At 34.5% G+C, this 17,079-nt stretch overlaps 2 protein-coding genes across 2 annotated transcripts; both read right to left on the bottom strand.

Annotated features, from left to right (window-relative positions):
* Positions 1-12,217: 12,217 nt before the first annotated feature.
* LOC115977622 (50S ribosomal protein L18-like) lies at positions 12,218-14,261 on the bottom strand. The gene is made up of 3 exons (XM_031099586.1): positions 14,152-14,261; positions 13,606-13,780; positions 12,218-12,707 (listed from the first exon to the last, which is right to left on the bottom strand). The coding sequence occupies exons 2-3, from the start codon at positions 13,714-13,716 to the stop codon at positions 12,255-12,257; spliced, it is 564 nt and encodes a 187-aa protein (XP_030955446.1). The 5' UTR covers positions 13,717-13,780; positions 14,152-14,261; the 3' UTR covers positions 12,218-12,254.
* Positions 14,262-15,069: 808 nt separating this feature from the next.
* On the bottom strand, positions 15,070-16,849 carry LOC115977621 (mitogen-activated protein kinase kinase kinase 17-like). Its single transcript, XM_031099585.1, has one exon. The coding sequence runs from the start codon at positions 16,279-16,281 to the stop codon at positions 15,199-15,201; it is 1,083 nt and encodes a 360-aa protein (XP_030955445.1). The 5' UTR covers positions 16,282-16,849; the 3' UTR covers positions 15,070-15,198.
* Positions 16,850-17,079: the final 230 nt, after the last annotated feature.

Genomic DNA, 17,079 nt, shown 5'->3' with positions numbered 1-17,079 from the left:
CCTACCCCAATATCTATCTTCACCCTTTTTTTGACTTTTTGTTTTTCTAGTTATCTCCAAAACATATCTCCACTTCTCCCTCTCTCTTTCTTTCTCTTTCTCTTACACAAACACACACACAAATTTCTCTCCCTCTATCTCACACAAACAAATTATCTCTCATACACACACACATAGATCACCGACAGAGAACAAAGATTAGAGAGAGTTGGCCTTTTAAATCCGCGTTCATGCACGCCACTTGGTTTGCTCCATCACCACTCATCCTCCTCCCCACTTCTAAGAACATGCAGTTTAATCACCATATTGGTCACATAGGCGTCCTACATGTTTTTTTTTTTTTTTGGTTCTAGTTTAATTAGTTTTATTTTATTGTTTAGAATTCATTAGGCTTATGAGAAAGATTGTTTTTGTGTTTCAAATCTTTCGATTGGGTTTTGTGTTTTTGTTTTGATTATGGTATGTTTTAGTTTGTAACCGTTGAGATAGAGAAGCACAAGAGAGTAAAGAACGAAAGAGAAAAGGGATGAGAGAGAAAGAATTATTTTTTTATTCAACCGGGTATTATTTTAAGGGAGAATATTGTTTAGAGGTGCTACAGTAATTGCTACAGTGCTCTCCATGTCAAGAGAGCCACTGTAGCAAATCTAAAAAAAAAATTTGGAGATGGAGAGGCTGTTGGAGGGGTTTTTTTGTATGTTTGCTCTCCATATTTGGCTTTAGAGAGCCTATTAGAGATACTCTTACGAATACTAGAGGGCTGTTTGGTTGGTGATTTGTTTAAAATGACATGAAAACTGTGACGTAAAAAGTGTTGGTGAAACACTTGTTTAAAGCATTTATAATGTAAAAAATGTATTTAGTACTGTGTTTTAAATAACATATTTTTAAAATGTAAAAAAATATTGTGTGTATGTGTGTGTTTTTTTTTAAATACTGACAAATACAGTAAAAGTATATTTATTTGAACAAAACTTAGGTGTTGTTCCTTAGATTCCCCACTTAAGATTAAGTCATGTAGCTACTTAACTAAAAAATACACTTTCATCCTATGAGGAAAAATTCATATGGCAAAATTTTAAAAGATGAACTTAAGGAACAGCACCTAAGTACCGTACCTAAATCTTACCCTATTTATTTTATTGGAAGAGAGAGAAACTCCTTTGTTACCATTGCACACCCTCTTCTTTTCTCTTTTCGTTTCTCATCTGCTGCACCATCTCTCTTTACTTTTTCTATCTCCTCAAAACCCACTTCTTGACCCTCTCTTTTAGTGGTTCTAGAAAATAAAACCCAAGTGAAATTTCAGGAGTTGTGAGAGGTGATAAATTTCTTGGGTTTTGTTCTCTTTGTTGACATGCCATTTTCCCATTGATTTTTCAAATAAAAGCTCTTCACTGATACAGGAAAAGAAACCATGTGAAATGACAAGGGTGTTTTTAGGAAGAAATAAACTCGTTACATACAAAGAAGTTGACGACTCAATTGAGCCCGTCAGCTTCATGCATGTGCGAGGTAAAGCGAAATTGACAATGCTATAAGCCGACAACATTACCCCAATACCCGACGGTATCTGCATAAAACGATGGGAATCCCCTAGGCCGATGAAAAGAGAAAGGTTGATGGGAGGAAAAGAAGCCAACGGGAATAAAGAGAATGACAAGTCCAGCATGGATTTGCTTGACCCCCACGAATATCTATACAATGAAATATCTTACACCCCACGATTAACCCTAATCAAGGGAATCCCTATAAGGAAAGGATCCTGCCAATTACGTGTATTTATGAGAATCTTTCCTACAAGAAAAGACCTTCTCCGCCAAGAAACGAATACCAGCTCCACACTATTATAAAAACCCCAAAACCCTCACAAACCAAGGTACGTATAATTTATCCCAACTTTGGCACTCTAGAGTTATGAAAGTTCTCTAACTTAATCTTTGGAGGGTATTTGGCCAGTACCACACCGGTACTCTCTGCAAGGTCTTCTTTATTTCTATTTCGTAGGTTTTGTCTAGAGCACGTAAGGACCGTGTGGCTCATTGACGATTTTTAGCATCATTAGTTGGCGGCGTCTGTGGGGACAACTTAGAGAGTAAAACAGTAACAGCCATATTACCAGTTCTCAGACAAAGAGTTGTATGGTACTCACTCGTTCGATGGCAACCAATAACCATACTAGAGAAGAACCACGCATTGCTGCCCTTAAAAGACAAGTACAGACCCTAGCCACAGTTATGGAACGCCTTACCAAGTAGAACCACGACCTAGAAGAATAGCTGCGCCAAATGGATGTTGGGTCCAACAATCACGGGCAGGAGTAAAAGGGCACCAGCGCCCAAAAGAGGGACAAAGAAGGACCGGAAGGCAGCCATACCCTAAGTAGGTAGGAGCGACAAGATACCAGCCGTCCGTCCGTCATAGATACGACACCACCACATGTTGTTACAGAAATGCAGATGATGAAAGAAAGGATGGACTTTATGATGAACGCCCTCAAGGAGTGGGTGTCAAACGACCTTAATGAGTTGGTCCATCAAACGGACTCAAGTTTCACAGCACCCGTCACTTCGTTCCCCTTACCTGTAAAGTTCTGTATGCTTTAGATAGAAGCCTATGATGGGTTAAAGGATCCCTTGGACCACCTAGAGTCATTCAAAACTCTCATGCATTTACAAGGTGTGGCAAATGAGATCATGTGCTGAGCCTTCCCAACTATGCTGAAGGGTCCCGTAAGGGTGTGGTTTAGCAAATTGACTCCCAACTCCATCGGTACCTTCAAGGAGCTGAGCGTGCAATTTGCCTCGCACTTTATCGGGGGACATAGGTATAAGAAGTCTACTGCATGCCTGATGAGCATCAAGCAATGGAAGGACGAGACACTGAGGTCTTACATAACCCGCTTCAATAAGGAAGCTCTTTCGATAGATGAAATTAATGACAAGATACTTGTTGCTGCATTCACCAATGGTTTGCAGAAGGGGAAGTTTTTGTTCTCCTTATTCAAGAACAACCTAAAGACCATGACAGATGTGCTTTACCAAGCTACTAAGTATATGAACGCAGAGGACGCGCTGCTAGCCAAGAGGAGAAACCCAAGAAGAGGGAAAGGCAAGAAGATACTCGGCAAGAAAAAGGGCGGAAGATGACTAGAACTGGAGACCAACAAAAGGACAAGCACTCCAAACCCCCCACTAGAAGGTTCCTAAATTCACCCCACTGATTGCCCTGATTGATCAGGTGTTGATGCAGATCAAGGACAACACAGCCTTGGCGTGGCTTGGCAAGTTAAAGGGAGATCCCAGCAAGAGGTCCAGAGACAAATATTGTCATTTTCATCGGGACCACGGTCACGACACGTCTGAATGCTATGACCTAAAGCAGCAGATTAAAGCCCTTATTAGACAAGGGAAACTATAGCGATTCGTTAGTAAAGAAAGGGTAGATCCACCACAGGATCAGGTTGCTAGAAGGGATAACAAGCGCCCCAAGCCACCCATAAGGGACATAAGGATGATTGTAGAGGGCACCACGGCTTCAGGTTCATCTAAGAAGGCCAGTAAGACTTACCTTAGGATGGGCCTCCAATTCGTAAGCCACCTATAAGGCACATCATGAATTCGCAAGCATGGGTTTTGGCTTGCGAATTGGGCGAGCATGGGTTTTGTTTGCTGGGTTGTGGTCAAAGGAGGAGAGACCATGGGTTTTGCTTGCTAGTTTTCAAGGTTTTTCTTGCGGGTTAATTGGGTTTAGTTGTGGTCTAGTGGTGTCTGGAAAGCATGGGTATGCCAATTGGGTTGGTGCACTTGAGTCCGATACGCACGAACGCGCTGTGCGGCTGTGGATGCGGCCGCACGTGCGTTCGTGACCATTTTTTTTTTTTTTTCTAATTTAGCCCGATACGGTCTAATTCGGTCCTAAATGGGCCGAAACAGGCCTTGAGTAGGTCTGATATGGGTTGAAATAAGTGTTTTAAAAAAAATATGAAATTTTTTTTTGTCAAAACACACCATTTTGGCATCTTAGTTTAAAGAAAAAACCCTAAACTAATCTCAAACTCTCTCTTGTATTAGTTTTAGTTTCAAACTTTCGATCTTGTATTCTAATTTTTGAACATCATGGAATGGTTATGTATTCAGTATTCACTTTATTATCTACTGTTGTTCTTAAATTGGTATATGTTTACCATTATATGAAAAAATATGCTTAGCAATATATAGAAAAAAATAAAAATAAATTTAATAATTTATTAATAAACGTATCCTACCGCACCTGCACCCTACTTTTTCAAAAATTGTCGAGTTGCCGCACTGCACTTGAACCCGAATCCACACCTTTGCTTCCTAGGGTGGTTTTTTTTTTTTTTTTTTTTTAATTATTTTTATAATCTTCCTCTTTCAGTTGTCTGGGCTTTTTTTCTTGGAGGATTTTGTGGGTTTTAGTAAATTTTCATTGTTTTTTGTGTGATTTTGGTTGGTTTTTGAGATCGTCTTCAATGATTTTGTTACAAATTTGATTAGATTTAGGTGGGTATGGGTTTTGGTCAAGGTGGCCATTGTTTAGGAGTGGATTTGGGCTGTGAAATAAAATTTTATTGATTTCATGGGTTGTGGGTTCAAACGAAGAGAGAAGAGAGTCATAGTAAAATAAATTTTTAATGGGTTGCTTATATAATTTTAATGTGATGTAATCTTAAAATAGAAGATGTGGTGTAAGGTGTATTGTACAATGATTTTTAAAAATAGATAAAGTAAGTTTTGGTGTGTTAAAATGGTATTTGGCTTAGCACAACTTATACTAGACAATCCCCCACTTAGGCAGCATATATCATTATGTCTTAAATTATAGAATTTTTTCTTATTAAGATTTTCAAGTGATTCATTGATTATAAAGATAATTAGCGGATGTTTCACGTGATGTGTGTGTTCATTATTAGTTATTTAATAATACTCATATGTGTTATAATGTTTAGAAAATTAATTGATCATGTATTATATGTCACTAAAATAATGAAGAAAAAAATTGCAATCTAATATATTCATAAGTAACCATAATTAATAATATATTCATAAGTAACCATAATTAATTAAATCCTGAAAATGCCACCACATGCCTATTAATTTTTGACATTTTCAATATAAACTTCTTGTTATTTCTTTTTCTTTTTTATAGGAGTGTGTCTTAAAAAAAAAAAAAAGCACATGAACTTTTATAGGAGTATTTCTTTAAAAAAATTCTAAGATTTAAGGTTTATAATTTTTACTTTGTAAAGCTAAATATACATGTGAAGAGACTTAAAAAATAACAATAATTGAACAGAAAAATATAAAATTCTATTATTTCATATCCTAAGTTTACTTTTATATATATCTGAGTACCTCAATAACTTGCAAAGATTAACCACTTTCAAAAAATATAAATAAACTATTGATAACACCTATAAAAGCTGTGTCTTTCCCAAACATACCTTTTAAAAACTCCAAATTCTGTTGAAGCACCATATCAAGCTTTGACAGTGTTGCTAAGAAGTTTAGATTAGATACACCCAAAACCAAAGCCAATTTCATATTCTTCTTGGTTGACAAAGACTTTTAGCTTACACTAGTATTTCTTATTTTCTTTATTTATTTTGTTTATCTTTCTCCTAGACTTTCGTAGGTATGCTCTTTTTTATCCTCTTTTCCTTCTGTTGCTGAACCATCACCACAATTGGCAGCAACCACCATGCTTTGTCAACGTCAAACATTTAGCATGGAGAATTACGCAAATATCAATGTTTTTGTCTTTTTATGGCCTTATTTTTTTCTTTGAAATCATCTTTAATGATTTCCCTTTTTTTTTTTTTGGAATCTAATATATTTTTTTCATTATATATAAAATAATAGGTTTCATGACATGAAAAACTAATATTAATATTGAATGGGAAAAACTTTTCATTTATGAAATTAATGAAATTAAAAGTGGAAGAGTTCGAGAAATTAGAAAAGGGAGTGGAGATGATAAGAAGATGAGGCGAGGTGAAAGGCTAAATGAAAAATTATTCATACAAAGCACCACATGATAAAATCTCATTCTCTCCTGCATGATTGCTATAACTACTTACACTGTTCAGATAAGAACTTACCAATACCTAATTAAATGAATGATACAGATATAAATATGAACAAAAAGAGGTATAGCCCATAAAAATTAAAAGAAACAAAAAAATCGAAAAGCATTCTTCAAAAATCTAAACCCTGTCGGTTATAAACAACTAGTTGATGTCCCGCGTGATGCGCGGATGCTTTATACTTTTATTTTGAAATAATTTCTAATTATTCTTTATGGACCTATAACACTCATCTTATGTTCAATTATATTATACATATCATTAACAGGAAGAAAATAAAAAGAACCAAAAATTATTATGAATATAAATAATTAAGAATATGAATACATGTAGCCTAAATGAATTCATAATTATTTAATTATTTTGGCTAATTAAAGTGTAAAATTATCTTTTACCTTCATTGAAGAGAGTGGGCAACTTGGCATATAATTTGTTGGCCTCAAGAGTCTTCTACATTAGAAATTAAATCAAAAAACAAATTGAGAGAAATATTGTTTCCATCATATAAACCGTTTATTTATTTATTTTTTATAGATTTCACTATATAAAAGAAGATGGTGTAGAAATAATTCATTTTTATGCAAAAATAATATCCACGATAAAATGATTTATCGAAGTAAATTTAATTATAACATCTTAGGTTGATTCTCTATGGATAACATATTTCATTTAAAAACTAAACAATTTTTTTTTTTTTTTTGGCATACAATTACTAAATAAATGCATAAAATAATGAAAGATCATATTATAGACCTATGGGCGTAGACGCCCAATTGTAAGGAGTACAAAATGAAGTGTCTACAATACCTCAAACAAAAATTTCTTCCATTAAACCTAGTTAGTTTAAAATTAATAAACCTACCTAACATCCATCTTCGTTAAGAATGAAACCCTTGAACATTCAGCCTAATTAAAGAAAAAATTAAATAGTTCAAAGTATGACTAAAAATCCGAATTAAATCACCATCATCCATACCAAAAGTCAAGGTTCAACTTTGTTAAAAGAAGCTCTCTATTCTTCTTCATCACCTGCTATCTTTGCCACATTTGAGGCCTAACTCTGGTGCAAGCCTTGCATCACTAATTTTGTTGGTCCAGTCCATGGTCATAAAATTTGAAAATAAAATGAAATCTGAACTTGAATTAATTTGTATAGAGAAGAGTTTAAATTACAAACAAATTATAGCATTAGGACCAGATTTGATAAGTTCTATCGATCCTAATCTTTACAATTTGATAGCTTTTGTCCCACCTCTACAGTTCAGAGACGGACTTTGTGTTGATTTAAATTTTGGCTTTAATTTTCAATTTTGTGAGGTGAGTATAATGATTATGCATAACAAAATAACAACTATATTTGGGTTCTCAGTTTGTGGCCTGAAATGGTAAATTAAAAATAAAAACTATTATAAGAACTTAACTATAGCATTTAAAAAAAAAAAAAAAAACCCAAACATTGTTTTTTGATTTTTACATTGAACGGCCATCGATAATCATAGCTCAGCTTGAGCTTGAGGTTAATCTTTTGTGTCAATCCTATCTGCCTGGGATCATTCACAACCTTAGAAGACCACATAGAAAAACCAAAAACCTGAATCCATTTAATTTTGGCAATAAAATTTTCAAGAAATTTGTTTGAGATATTACTTACTATGAAAATAAACATGAAATACAGGTACTGCAGATGTACATATAAGTCGAACAAAACCTAACATGGGAGGGCTACCGCCCCTACAGAGTCCTCGAGGTTCTCAAAGGAGCTACATAAATTGTTTTTTTTTTTTTTTTTTTGTTTTTTGATATAGTGAGAAATTGAAGAGCATAACTTTTATCAACTCATTCTCGTAATGTATACAACTCTTGGTGGGTCTCGTGCATTGAAGATCTATACTTGACATACAGGCAACTCTTGGTGGAGCTTTTCTAGTTGATGGGTTTTGATTTTATTTTAAGATGAATGAGTTTTGATTTTGAGGTTAATGGGTTTTGTTTTGATTAATTTATTCTGGTTAATAGGTTTTGTGGTTGCTTGGTTTATAGTGGTGGATTAGTGGTTAATGGTGGCTGGGTTTATGGTGGTGGATTGGTTTGTAGTGGTTGATGGTAGCTGAGTTTCTAGTGGTTGATAGTGGCTGTGTTTGTGGTGGTTGATGGTGGCTGATTTGTGCTTGCATTTTCAAGTGTTTAAACACACCAAACACTTAAAAATGTTTTTACTAAAAATATTTTATATCTGAAAATATTTTACTTTGAAACAAATGAAACGTTAGTAAGACACATGTCATATCATAACAAGAGTGAATTGTGGATTTTTCTCCTGCAATTATATATAGTACTAGTTGCTAACCCATGTGATACTTCGAATAGTTAACAATTGTTAAATATCTTTCTATTTAATATTTATATTATGAAAAACAGATATAAATATTTTGAAAAAATAATCATATTGTGTCTTTTTATAAGATGAAACAAAAGGATACTACTTATGTATATACCATGTTTAATCTTTTATAAAATATGAAACAACAAAATACAACAACTTAATGACAAATTTTTCTGGCAAAACTACACTATTGGTCCCTAAAATTTACCTGTAGAGCACAATTAGTCCCTTAAGTTTGAATTGAGCTTTATTGGTCCCTCAAGTTTAAAAAATAAGCGCAATTGATCCATCTAATAACATCTGTAAGTCTTATTGCCTACATGGCTAACAAAATTATGATGTGTCAAATTTTAAATTACGTGTCATCAAATTTAATATTAAAAAAATCAAGATTCAAATATGACATAAAAAAAACCTATTAACCCAGTAGGAGAACCCAATCTAATCGGGTGACCCATTTAGAAATGGCTATTCCTAATTTCAAATGACATTGCCCAAATCTGAAACTAGAGAAGGAGATCCCTAACGACACCCTTGTCCACCGCCCTCATTGCCGTCCTCCTCCATCTTGACCCATCTCTCTAATACATAGCCACTAGTGCGACGAACAACTTAGCTACATATTACTTTTACTTTTAAAATCAAAACTAAGCATGATTAATTGATTATAATATCTGACGATTTTGTGGTGGTTATGAGAGAATGATGAAAAGAACAGTATAGAAGAGCAAGTAATTTGTTTAGATACCACTTATTGCTGAAAACTGAAAACACTGTAGCAAAATAATTTTTAAATATGTGAATAGTGTCATGGGACCCAATTTTATAAAAAAATTTGCTGAAATCTGTACTTGCGGGTCCCGTGAACAGTGCATGGGACCCACACAAAATACGTAGTTGCCAGCACAAATGCAAGCGCGTTTGTATCCAAACTAACACGTAGTCCGTGAATGAAGTTGGCACTTGTAGTCTACTAGGCTAGTAGCTAACTCATAAAGCTAAAAAAAAATAACATATGTTTTTCAACGTAGATATGTGGCACCAGTGGCTTTGCATGTTAGAGGAATATGTCTCAAGGGAGGAGGAGGCAGTTAAGTGGTGGACGCGTTGTTAAGGATATCTCATCTGGGTAATGTCATTTGAAATTGAGAATATTTGTTTCTAAGCGGGTCACCCAAATCAGGTTGGGTTCTAATAGATTAATGGTTTTTTAATGAGTTAGATATCGGATATTAATTTTTTAATAATAAATTGGATGCTATGTCACTTAAAATTTGCCACATCATAACTCCATTAGCCAGGTAGGCACTAAAACTAACTGTTGTTAACAAAATGACCAATTGAGCTCATTTTTTAAACCTAAGAGATCAATAGTGCTTATTTGAAACTTAAGGGACTAATAGCACTTTTTTTTTTTTTTTTTTTTTTTTTTTTTTTTTTTTTTTTCAAAATAACATAAAATTTCAAACAATTTTGTTAGTTAGCATCGTTCGCAAACAATTTAGAAAACTAACATCTTAAGCATTTGAGACTCAAGTTCACTATAGTGAATTGAGTATCACAAACTCGATTTCTATGAAAACCCAAAAATCAAAATTTGAAACACAGCCCAAGCGTGGTACGACCCTCCATTGCCACCGTACACCTTCTTGGCCAACTTTGGTGATAGATCAAGACCCAGAGAGAAAATCAACAACAAGAATGAAGAAACCCACCTAAAGACCCTAAGAGCTTGATTTCAATCCCTGCCGCTGCCACTTGGGTTTGATCTCTCTGGTTTGTTATTTTTGTCTTCGTGGTTTGGGTTTTGTTAGAAAGATCTCTCTGTTTTTTGTCTTCACGGGTTTCTGGGTTTGATCTTTCTCTGTTTTTTGTCTCCATGTTTTGGGTTTCTCTGTTTGATCTTTCTCTGTTTTTTTGTCTTCATGGGTTTTGTGGTTTGATCTTTCTCTGTTTTTTGCTCTTTTGCTTGTGTACGTTTGTGTGTTTTAAGTTTTGATTTCTGGGATTTCTTTTGTGGAACTCGAGTCTTGCAGACTCGACTTCCATGTGAATTTTCATTGAAATTGAGTCTGTGATACTCGATTTGCTACAGAGAACTCGAGTCTCAAAAGCTCAAGATGTTAGTTTCCTAAATAGTTTGGAAATGATGCTAACTAACAAAATTGTTTGAAAATTGGTATTCTTTTGAAAAAAAATCCAACAACACTTAGTATGTAAATTTAAGGGACCAACAATGTATTTTTGCCAGTTTTTTTTCCTAATTTCCGTTGAGATTTTTATGGGGAAAAAAAAATAGAGTGATACAAAAATAACATTCTATGGCACAAAGTAGTCATCCAACAAAACTAAGATGTCAAACATGAGAATAAAAAAAATCAAGATACTTTGGTAGCATCCATTACCTCTAGCTTTCTTTTAGCATTTACTCCATTTGTAAAAACTTTAGAATCAAACATGGTGTTTAGAAGTTTGGTTCTTAATAAAATATTACATAAACACATGGGTAATGGAAGTAAAAATGCTAAAAAAGATGAACAAACACAAAATATTAAAGAAGAAAAATTATGAAAAACAAAAGTAACCACGAAGAGTTACTTTGAGGCTTTAGGATGAAGAGTTCGTAAAAACAAAATAGCAGAAATGAGAGAGAGAGAGAGAGAGAGGGTAAACCAAATAGAGAGTGGTGCTGTATATATATAATAGTAAGTCTGTTTGGTTTAAAACTCTCCATGTTATTGAGTAGAAGTTGGTTTGAAACTATTCAATTTACTGAGAAATAGTCAGGTTTAAAACTCTTCTCTTACCAACTTCCATGAAAATCAGGCTCGGACTTCATGCACTGTGGAAAGTAACTACATTGGTTTAGATGATTTAGACACTGTACTTAAGAGTTTTGCCATCTCCTTCATGGCCTTTCTAATCCTTTTTAACCCCCCCCCCCCCCCCCCCTCTTTTTTTTAGAAATTCATTTCGTTCTCCAACCTCATACTTTCTTTTAGAATGCATATCACGATTTCAGGTGACTCAGTAATTTTAATAGCAATAGAGCTTATTTTAATATGCATTAAGATCAGTATGGGACATTTTCATAAATTATTGGTTAGAATATGGAAAATAATTTTTGGCTAAATAGTTGGCTAACAATTTGTTAAGAGGAGGTAAGTGTAGGTAATTACCAAAATTTGAGGGAGAAGCTGGAGAGTTTTAAAACTGAAAGGATCAAAGTGTTGGGTTGCACTCAATCTCAATGAGATTCTTTACTTTTCTCTTTAATTTTTTTGGATAGAAATCGTGATCTAAATTTATAGTAGCTGCATAGTGATTTTTTTTTTTTTTTTTTTAAATTTATTTTATTGCACCAAGATCAAGAGTCAAGACACGTGTGGTATGTGTGTAAGGTTTCAAGCATTAAAGCCCAGTGACATCTTGGCCGCCATAACAAGTAGTTGATGGGGCCAAACGCTTACTCATATTAAGCCATTACATCTCGAGTATATGCACTAGATGTGGGTATGCAACCAAGATAGAATTCTGCGAGTGAGAGAGCGAGAATTGGGTCTCACAAATAAACAACCAAAGCTTATGCATTCATCATTACCCTGACAACCCAACCCCAAGAGAAAGAAAACCAAGCCACTCCACAATTCTTTGATTCGCAGAATAAGGAAATAATGCCTTCATAAGTCATAAACTAGAATTACAGACACCATTTTCCAAGGATCCATATGAAAGTTATTTAACATACAAAAAACACTGAATTTAGTCAAGATATACTTTTACATCAATCCCATTATCAATAAGGGATTGAACCACTGCTCTGATCTTCCCTTCAAACTTGTCCCTATCCCTCGGAGTATAGGAAGCAGTGTAGACATCAGCCTCTCTTGCCCTATCAGCTAATATCCGACCAATGGCCAAACATGCAGGTATATCTGATCGGGACTTGAGTGCAGCTTTAATGTCCTTAGAGTTGGTACCAGCAACTGCAACCTGCTTGCTTGTCACCCTGTGGGTGAGTGAGGCTGACACAAAGCGTTTTGATATGAACACATCAAGTGTAAATGGCTCCATGTACGCTACAGTGCGTTGTTTGAATGATACGTGCTTGTTTGGATTTTTCGACTTCTTCTCCTTCTGGTAAGTGTATGGCCGGCTATTATCATCATCTAGGAAATCCTCTACCCCAAAAAAGCTTCTTGGTGCACAATGAACCTGTAAAAGTGCAATATTAGAAAAATGTTCTTTCACAATTGTGACAGTTTTGGAAAAATCTTCAAATGATGCCAATATGAGCAACTTAGCAATTGTGGTTTCCAAAACTGTCATTCATCATTTCAGTCAATGGAGGGAAACCTATTTAGAATTTGATATCTTATACAAGTAGGAGCTAGGATACAAGTAACGTAACCCTACAAGTCCCAAGTAGACCTAAAAGTGTCTATATGACTACTATCAACCACGCTTCTTTAATTTAATAACTCCAATAATGCAACATACAAAGACCTGATATGTTTTGCTCTATTCTAGGCTCCATTTGTGCAGCTATATAGATCATTTATTGATGAGGTGTCTGATACAGTGCCTATTTCTCTCTTTCTTATGAATGCCTTCTATTCCTTTCTTAGTTTTGCTTAATGGTGGACCGAGGCCATGAATTTATCCCTTGAGAAAAGAAATAAAATCAACCATTAACAAATTAGTAGGGGTGACTGCAGACATAACTAAATAGGAATTCACTGTATATTTAAGCTCATAATGCATAAAATTGTTTAGCCTCAAACAATTATATTAAATTTTAAGTATCTGAAAAGTTTCAACATTGCAGTTCCTGAACTTCATTGGATACCAATTAACTAATGCTAACGCATTATAAGTGCTCCTAACACTTCAACCATTTGTTATTCCACCTAGCCACAAGTAGTGCCAGTCCACAACACAAAAAAGAACAACTGTTTGACTACGCTAAGTAGAGACATCGAATTAAGCAGTTTTGACTATCAATCTATACATTACTTTTCTTTCAACTTTTAGCCAGTTTTAGTGCGAGCAATGTTGACAACAGGCAGCAATCAACAAAAGGAAACAAATTGAATACATGTATATTAGATACCTGTCCATTATGAACATCGCTCGTGAGAACATACAAGTAAGGCCTAAATTTGTCTCCTCCATACGCATTAACCCCTCTGTTACACACTTTGCCAAGCACATGCTTCAACATGTTTTCAATCACCCAACACCCTTTTCTAATAATCACAAATTATTTCAGTTCCAATAAAATCCTCCTGAAAAATAAAAAACAAAAGAACATCACCAAAAAATTACAATTGCCAAAAGCTTCACAATAAACCCAGAAATTGTACACTAATGTTAGAACCCAAAACCAATAACATTCTTCGGATAAATAACATTGGAAAGGGTATGAGGAAAGGAAAGATAATTGGTCAATAATTTTTATACAAAGAGAAATGCAAAAAATTGTGAGTCAAGCATTTTGTCAAACACCTAACGTGCAGTATGAAAAAACAGATGCATTGAGATAAAATTTTGGGAGTTATGGGAAAAGGGTACATTTTTATCAAAGGGATATGTTATAAGCGTTTAATTAAAGATGGGTCTAGAGGCAAAGCTCGAAACAGTGGGTGGGAGACTGAACCTGTTCACAAAGGAAACGGGATTGTGTCTTAAACTGAAACAAAAAACATGAAGTGAATGAAATCAAAAAGGAGAAGCTCAAACATGGGCTTTGATTTCGAGTGGGCTGGAACATCAAGTTGTGCTACACCGCTTCACACCAAGTGTTCCAAATTTATTTCTTTAATTTTTTTATTTTTTTAGTATAATGGAACTTGTATTATGGTTATTCCCTGTACGGGGTAATTTAGAAATATGTGTAATTTTAAAAAGAGAATGCTAAAAGTTGAAAACTTTTTTACAAATTTTCTCAAAAAAATTGTTGCAAATTTTTTTTACAAACTAGTGATGTAGTGGATGATTATTAATAAGTAAAAATATAATTTCAATAGTAAATTCAAATAAAAATTAGTAAAAATTTGTCACATAAACAGTTTGTAAAAATATTGTAAAAGAATTTGAATACGTAGCATTACTAATTTTAACATTTTTTTTTAAGGAAAACTAATTTCAATATTATTTCATTAATATAATCAAAATCATATATCATACCTATATAATATATTCGAAGAACTTTCTAATATTTTGCCACAAAAATTTTGATAGTCCCACAATTTTACACATAATTTTTTATTAATTTATTTATTATGTAAAAATGAGAGTTTTAAACCGACTGAAGAGTTTTAACCAATTACTATTCAGCAGTTTCTGAAAAAAAAAAAAAAAAAAAAATACTATTCGGCAACATGGAGAGTTTTAAACAAAACTGAAAAATGTTTGACTATTAGTTAACCTTCCAATATTTTGCCACATAAATTTTGGTAGTTTCACAATTTTTACACATCATTTTTTTTATTAACTTATCTATTATAAATATTTGATCTTAGAAAACAAGGTTCTCTAAAGAAAAGAAAAATAAGAAAGAAGAAAACTCACAAAATTGACAACCTCTCTCTTTCTACTTGTAAGCTGTACATTCAAATATATCTCTCTTATGTACATTTCAAACTTTTCTGTCTACATTTGCACTGTCTCTAAATCTACATTTGATCCAAATGTGGTATCTATTTTACAAGCTTCCACCAGACCTGACAGTAACCCAAATCTCTGATGAAGCCAAGTCACTTTCTGCCAGCTCTCCTCTTGTTGTTTCGTTGATTTCACTACAACACCTTGAAAATGGGTTTTTGCTGGGGAACTCATCTAAATTAGAACTCTCCGAAACATCCAAATCATAATTTCCAATGTCCAAGATACTTGCTGGTGAGCATATATGTTCCTTTCTTGTATCCATCCTCATTGAATTCCCAGAAACAAAGGGATGGTTAAGCAATTCCACAGATGTCCACCTTATTTGGGGGTCTCTCTCCAAGCACTTGGCCAAAAAATGCTCACCATCCTTTGAGAGCTGAGTTGGGAACTGAGGTCTCTCATTGCTACATGCAATCTTCAAAACTGCAGCTTTTGGATTTGAAATCTCTTCACTCCAAGGAGGCCTGCCAGTTGCCATTTCAATAACTGTGCATCCCAATGACCAAATATCAGAAGCAAAGTCCAGCCCTTCATTTCTCAAAACTTCAGGAGCCATCCACAATGGAGTCCCACCAATATAATTCCATAAACCTGATATACAGTCATTAGCCTTGATTTCCTTGATTCTCTTTGCACAACCAAAATCAGCCAATTTGACATTCCCTGATGAGCCTAAAAGTACATTCTTGCACTTTATATCACAATGCACAATCTCATTCTCATGAAGATACTTAAGTCCATGAAGAATCTCTCTCGTATACAATCGAATCACCTCCTCTTCTAGCACCCCTCCAAATTTTTCTGCCACATCCGACAAACTACCTCCTCCCATGTACTCCATGAAGACATTGAGTTTGTGTCCACCATTTGATCCACTCAACGTATCCCTCCCTATACAATGGACAACATACTGTGAATTCAAACTCTGGAGGATTTTAGCTTCATTCTCTAGGGCCTTAAGTCCAGCCCCAGACTGCGCGGACTTCACAACAAATAGTCCTCCAGTGGCCTTGTTCATGGCCAAATGGACAGTGCCAAAAGATCCTGATCCAACCAACTTGCCCTTCACCCATTCATCAGGCTGAAGAGTGGCACATTGACATTGGCAATCTCTGGCCATTTTTTCTGCTATTTCCCTCTTGGGAAATTTGATGTGGAAAATTGTGGTGTCTATTGAATTGGGCTCCAAAACCCAACTCAAAGCAGGAATCTCTTAGTCCTTCAAAATGCATACAGATTTGAAAAAGTTTCCCCCTTTAAAATTAAATACAAAGAAATGTGAAGAAATTATCTTCAGAGGATTCAAAAAACGACAAGCAGAAAGAAACAGGTTGATCAAACCTTTTATCCAATACCCAGAATGAAATGTGACAACAAGGACAATTTAACAAAAGCAAAAGACAAAAAAGCTTATATATCAAAGTTATGCTTTTCACTATGATAAAGCAAATAGAAAAATGCAATTTCTATGACTTCAACACAAACACAATTCACTAAGATTTGAAATCTTACTTTGTTCCCTGCTGCAATTTTAAACATAAAAATACAAAATCAAACGTTTTGAGCGGTTTCCGATTAATCGGAAAACCGCCCTGAGGGCAAAATATAAATATATGTAAACCCCCTTCTTTCACCAGCAGGAGTCTATGTTATTTTGTTTGTTTACAAATGTTTTCGTTGGAAAAGATAATAATAATTTTGAAGTGGGGATTGAGCTTATATAGAGGTAGTTTAGTGGAAGAAAAAACGGTTGGTGATCCTAGTCCTAGACTTTTGGAACCTGATTTGGACATGCCAAGAATAAGGGTGTAATGGGTGACTGCCATGCGGCATTCCTGTTGTTTTAATGTGTGATTGGTAATATTGTACTTCGCCTTTGGAAAGAAGGGTATTCTAGATAAAGATAAGAGTTATGGTA

This window comes from Quercus lobata, chromosome 2 (genome assembly GCF_001633185.2).
Source record: "Quercus lobata isolate SW786 chromosome 2, ValleyOak3.0 Primary Assembly, whole genome shotgun sequence".
Taxonomy (NCBI): Eukaryota; Viridiplantae; Streptophyta; class Magnoliopsida; order Fagales; family Fagaceae; genus Quercus; species Quercus lobata.
The sequence above is the reverse complement of the archived record's forward strand: the minus strand, read 5'-3'. Positions and strand labels throughout refer to the sequence as shown.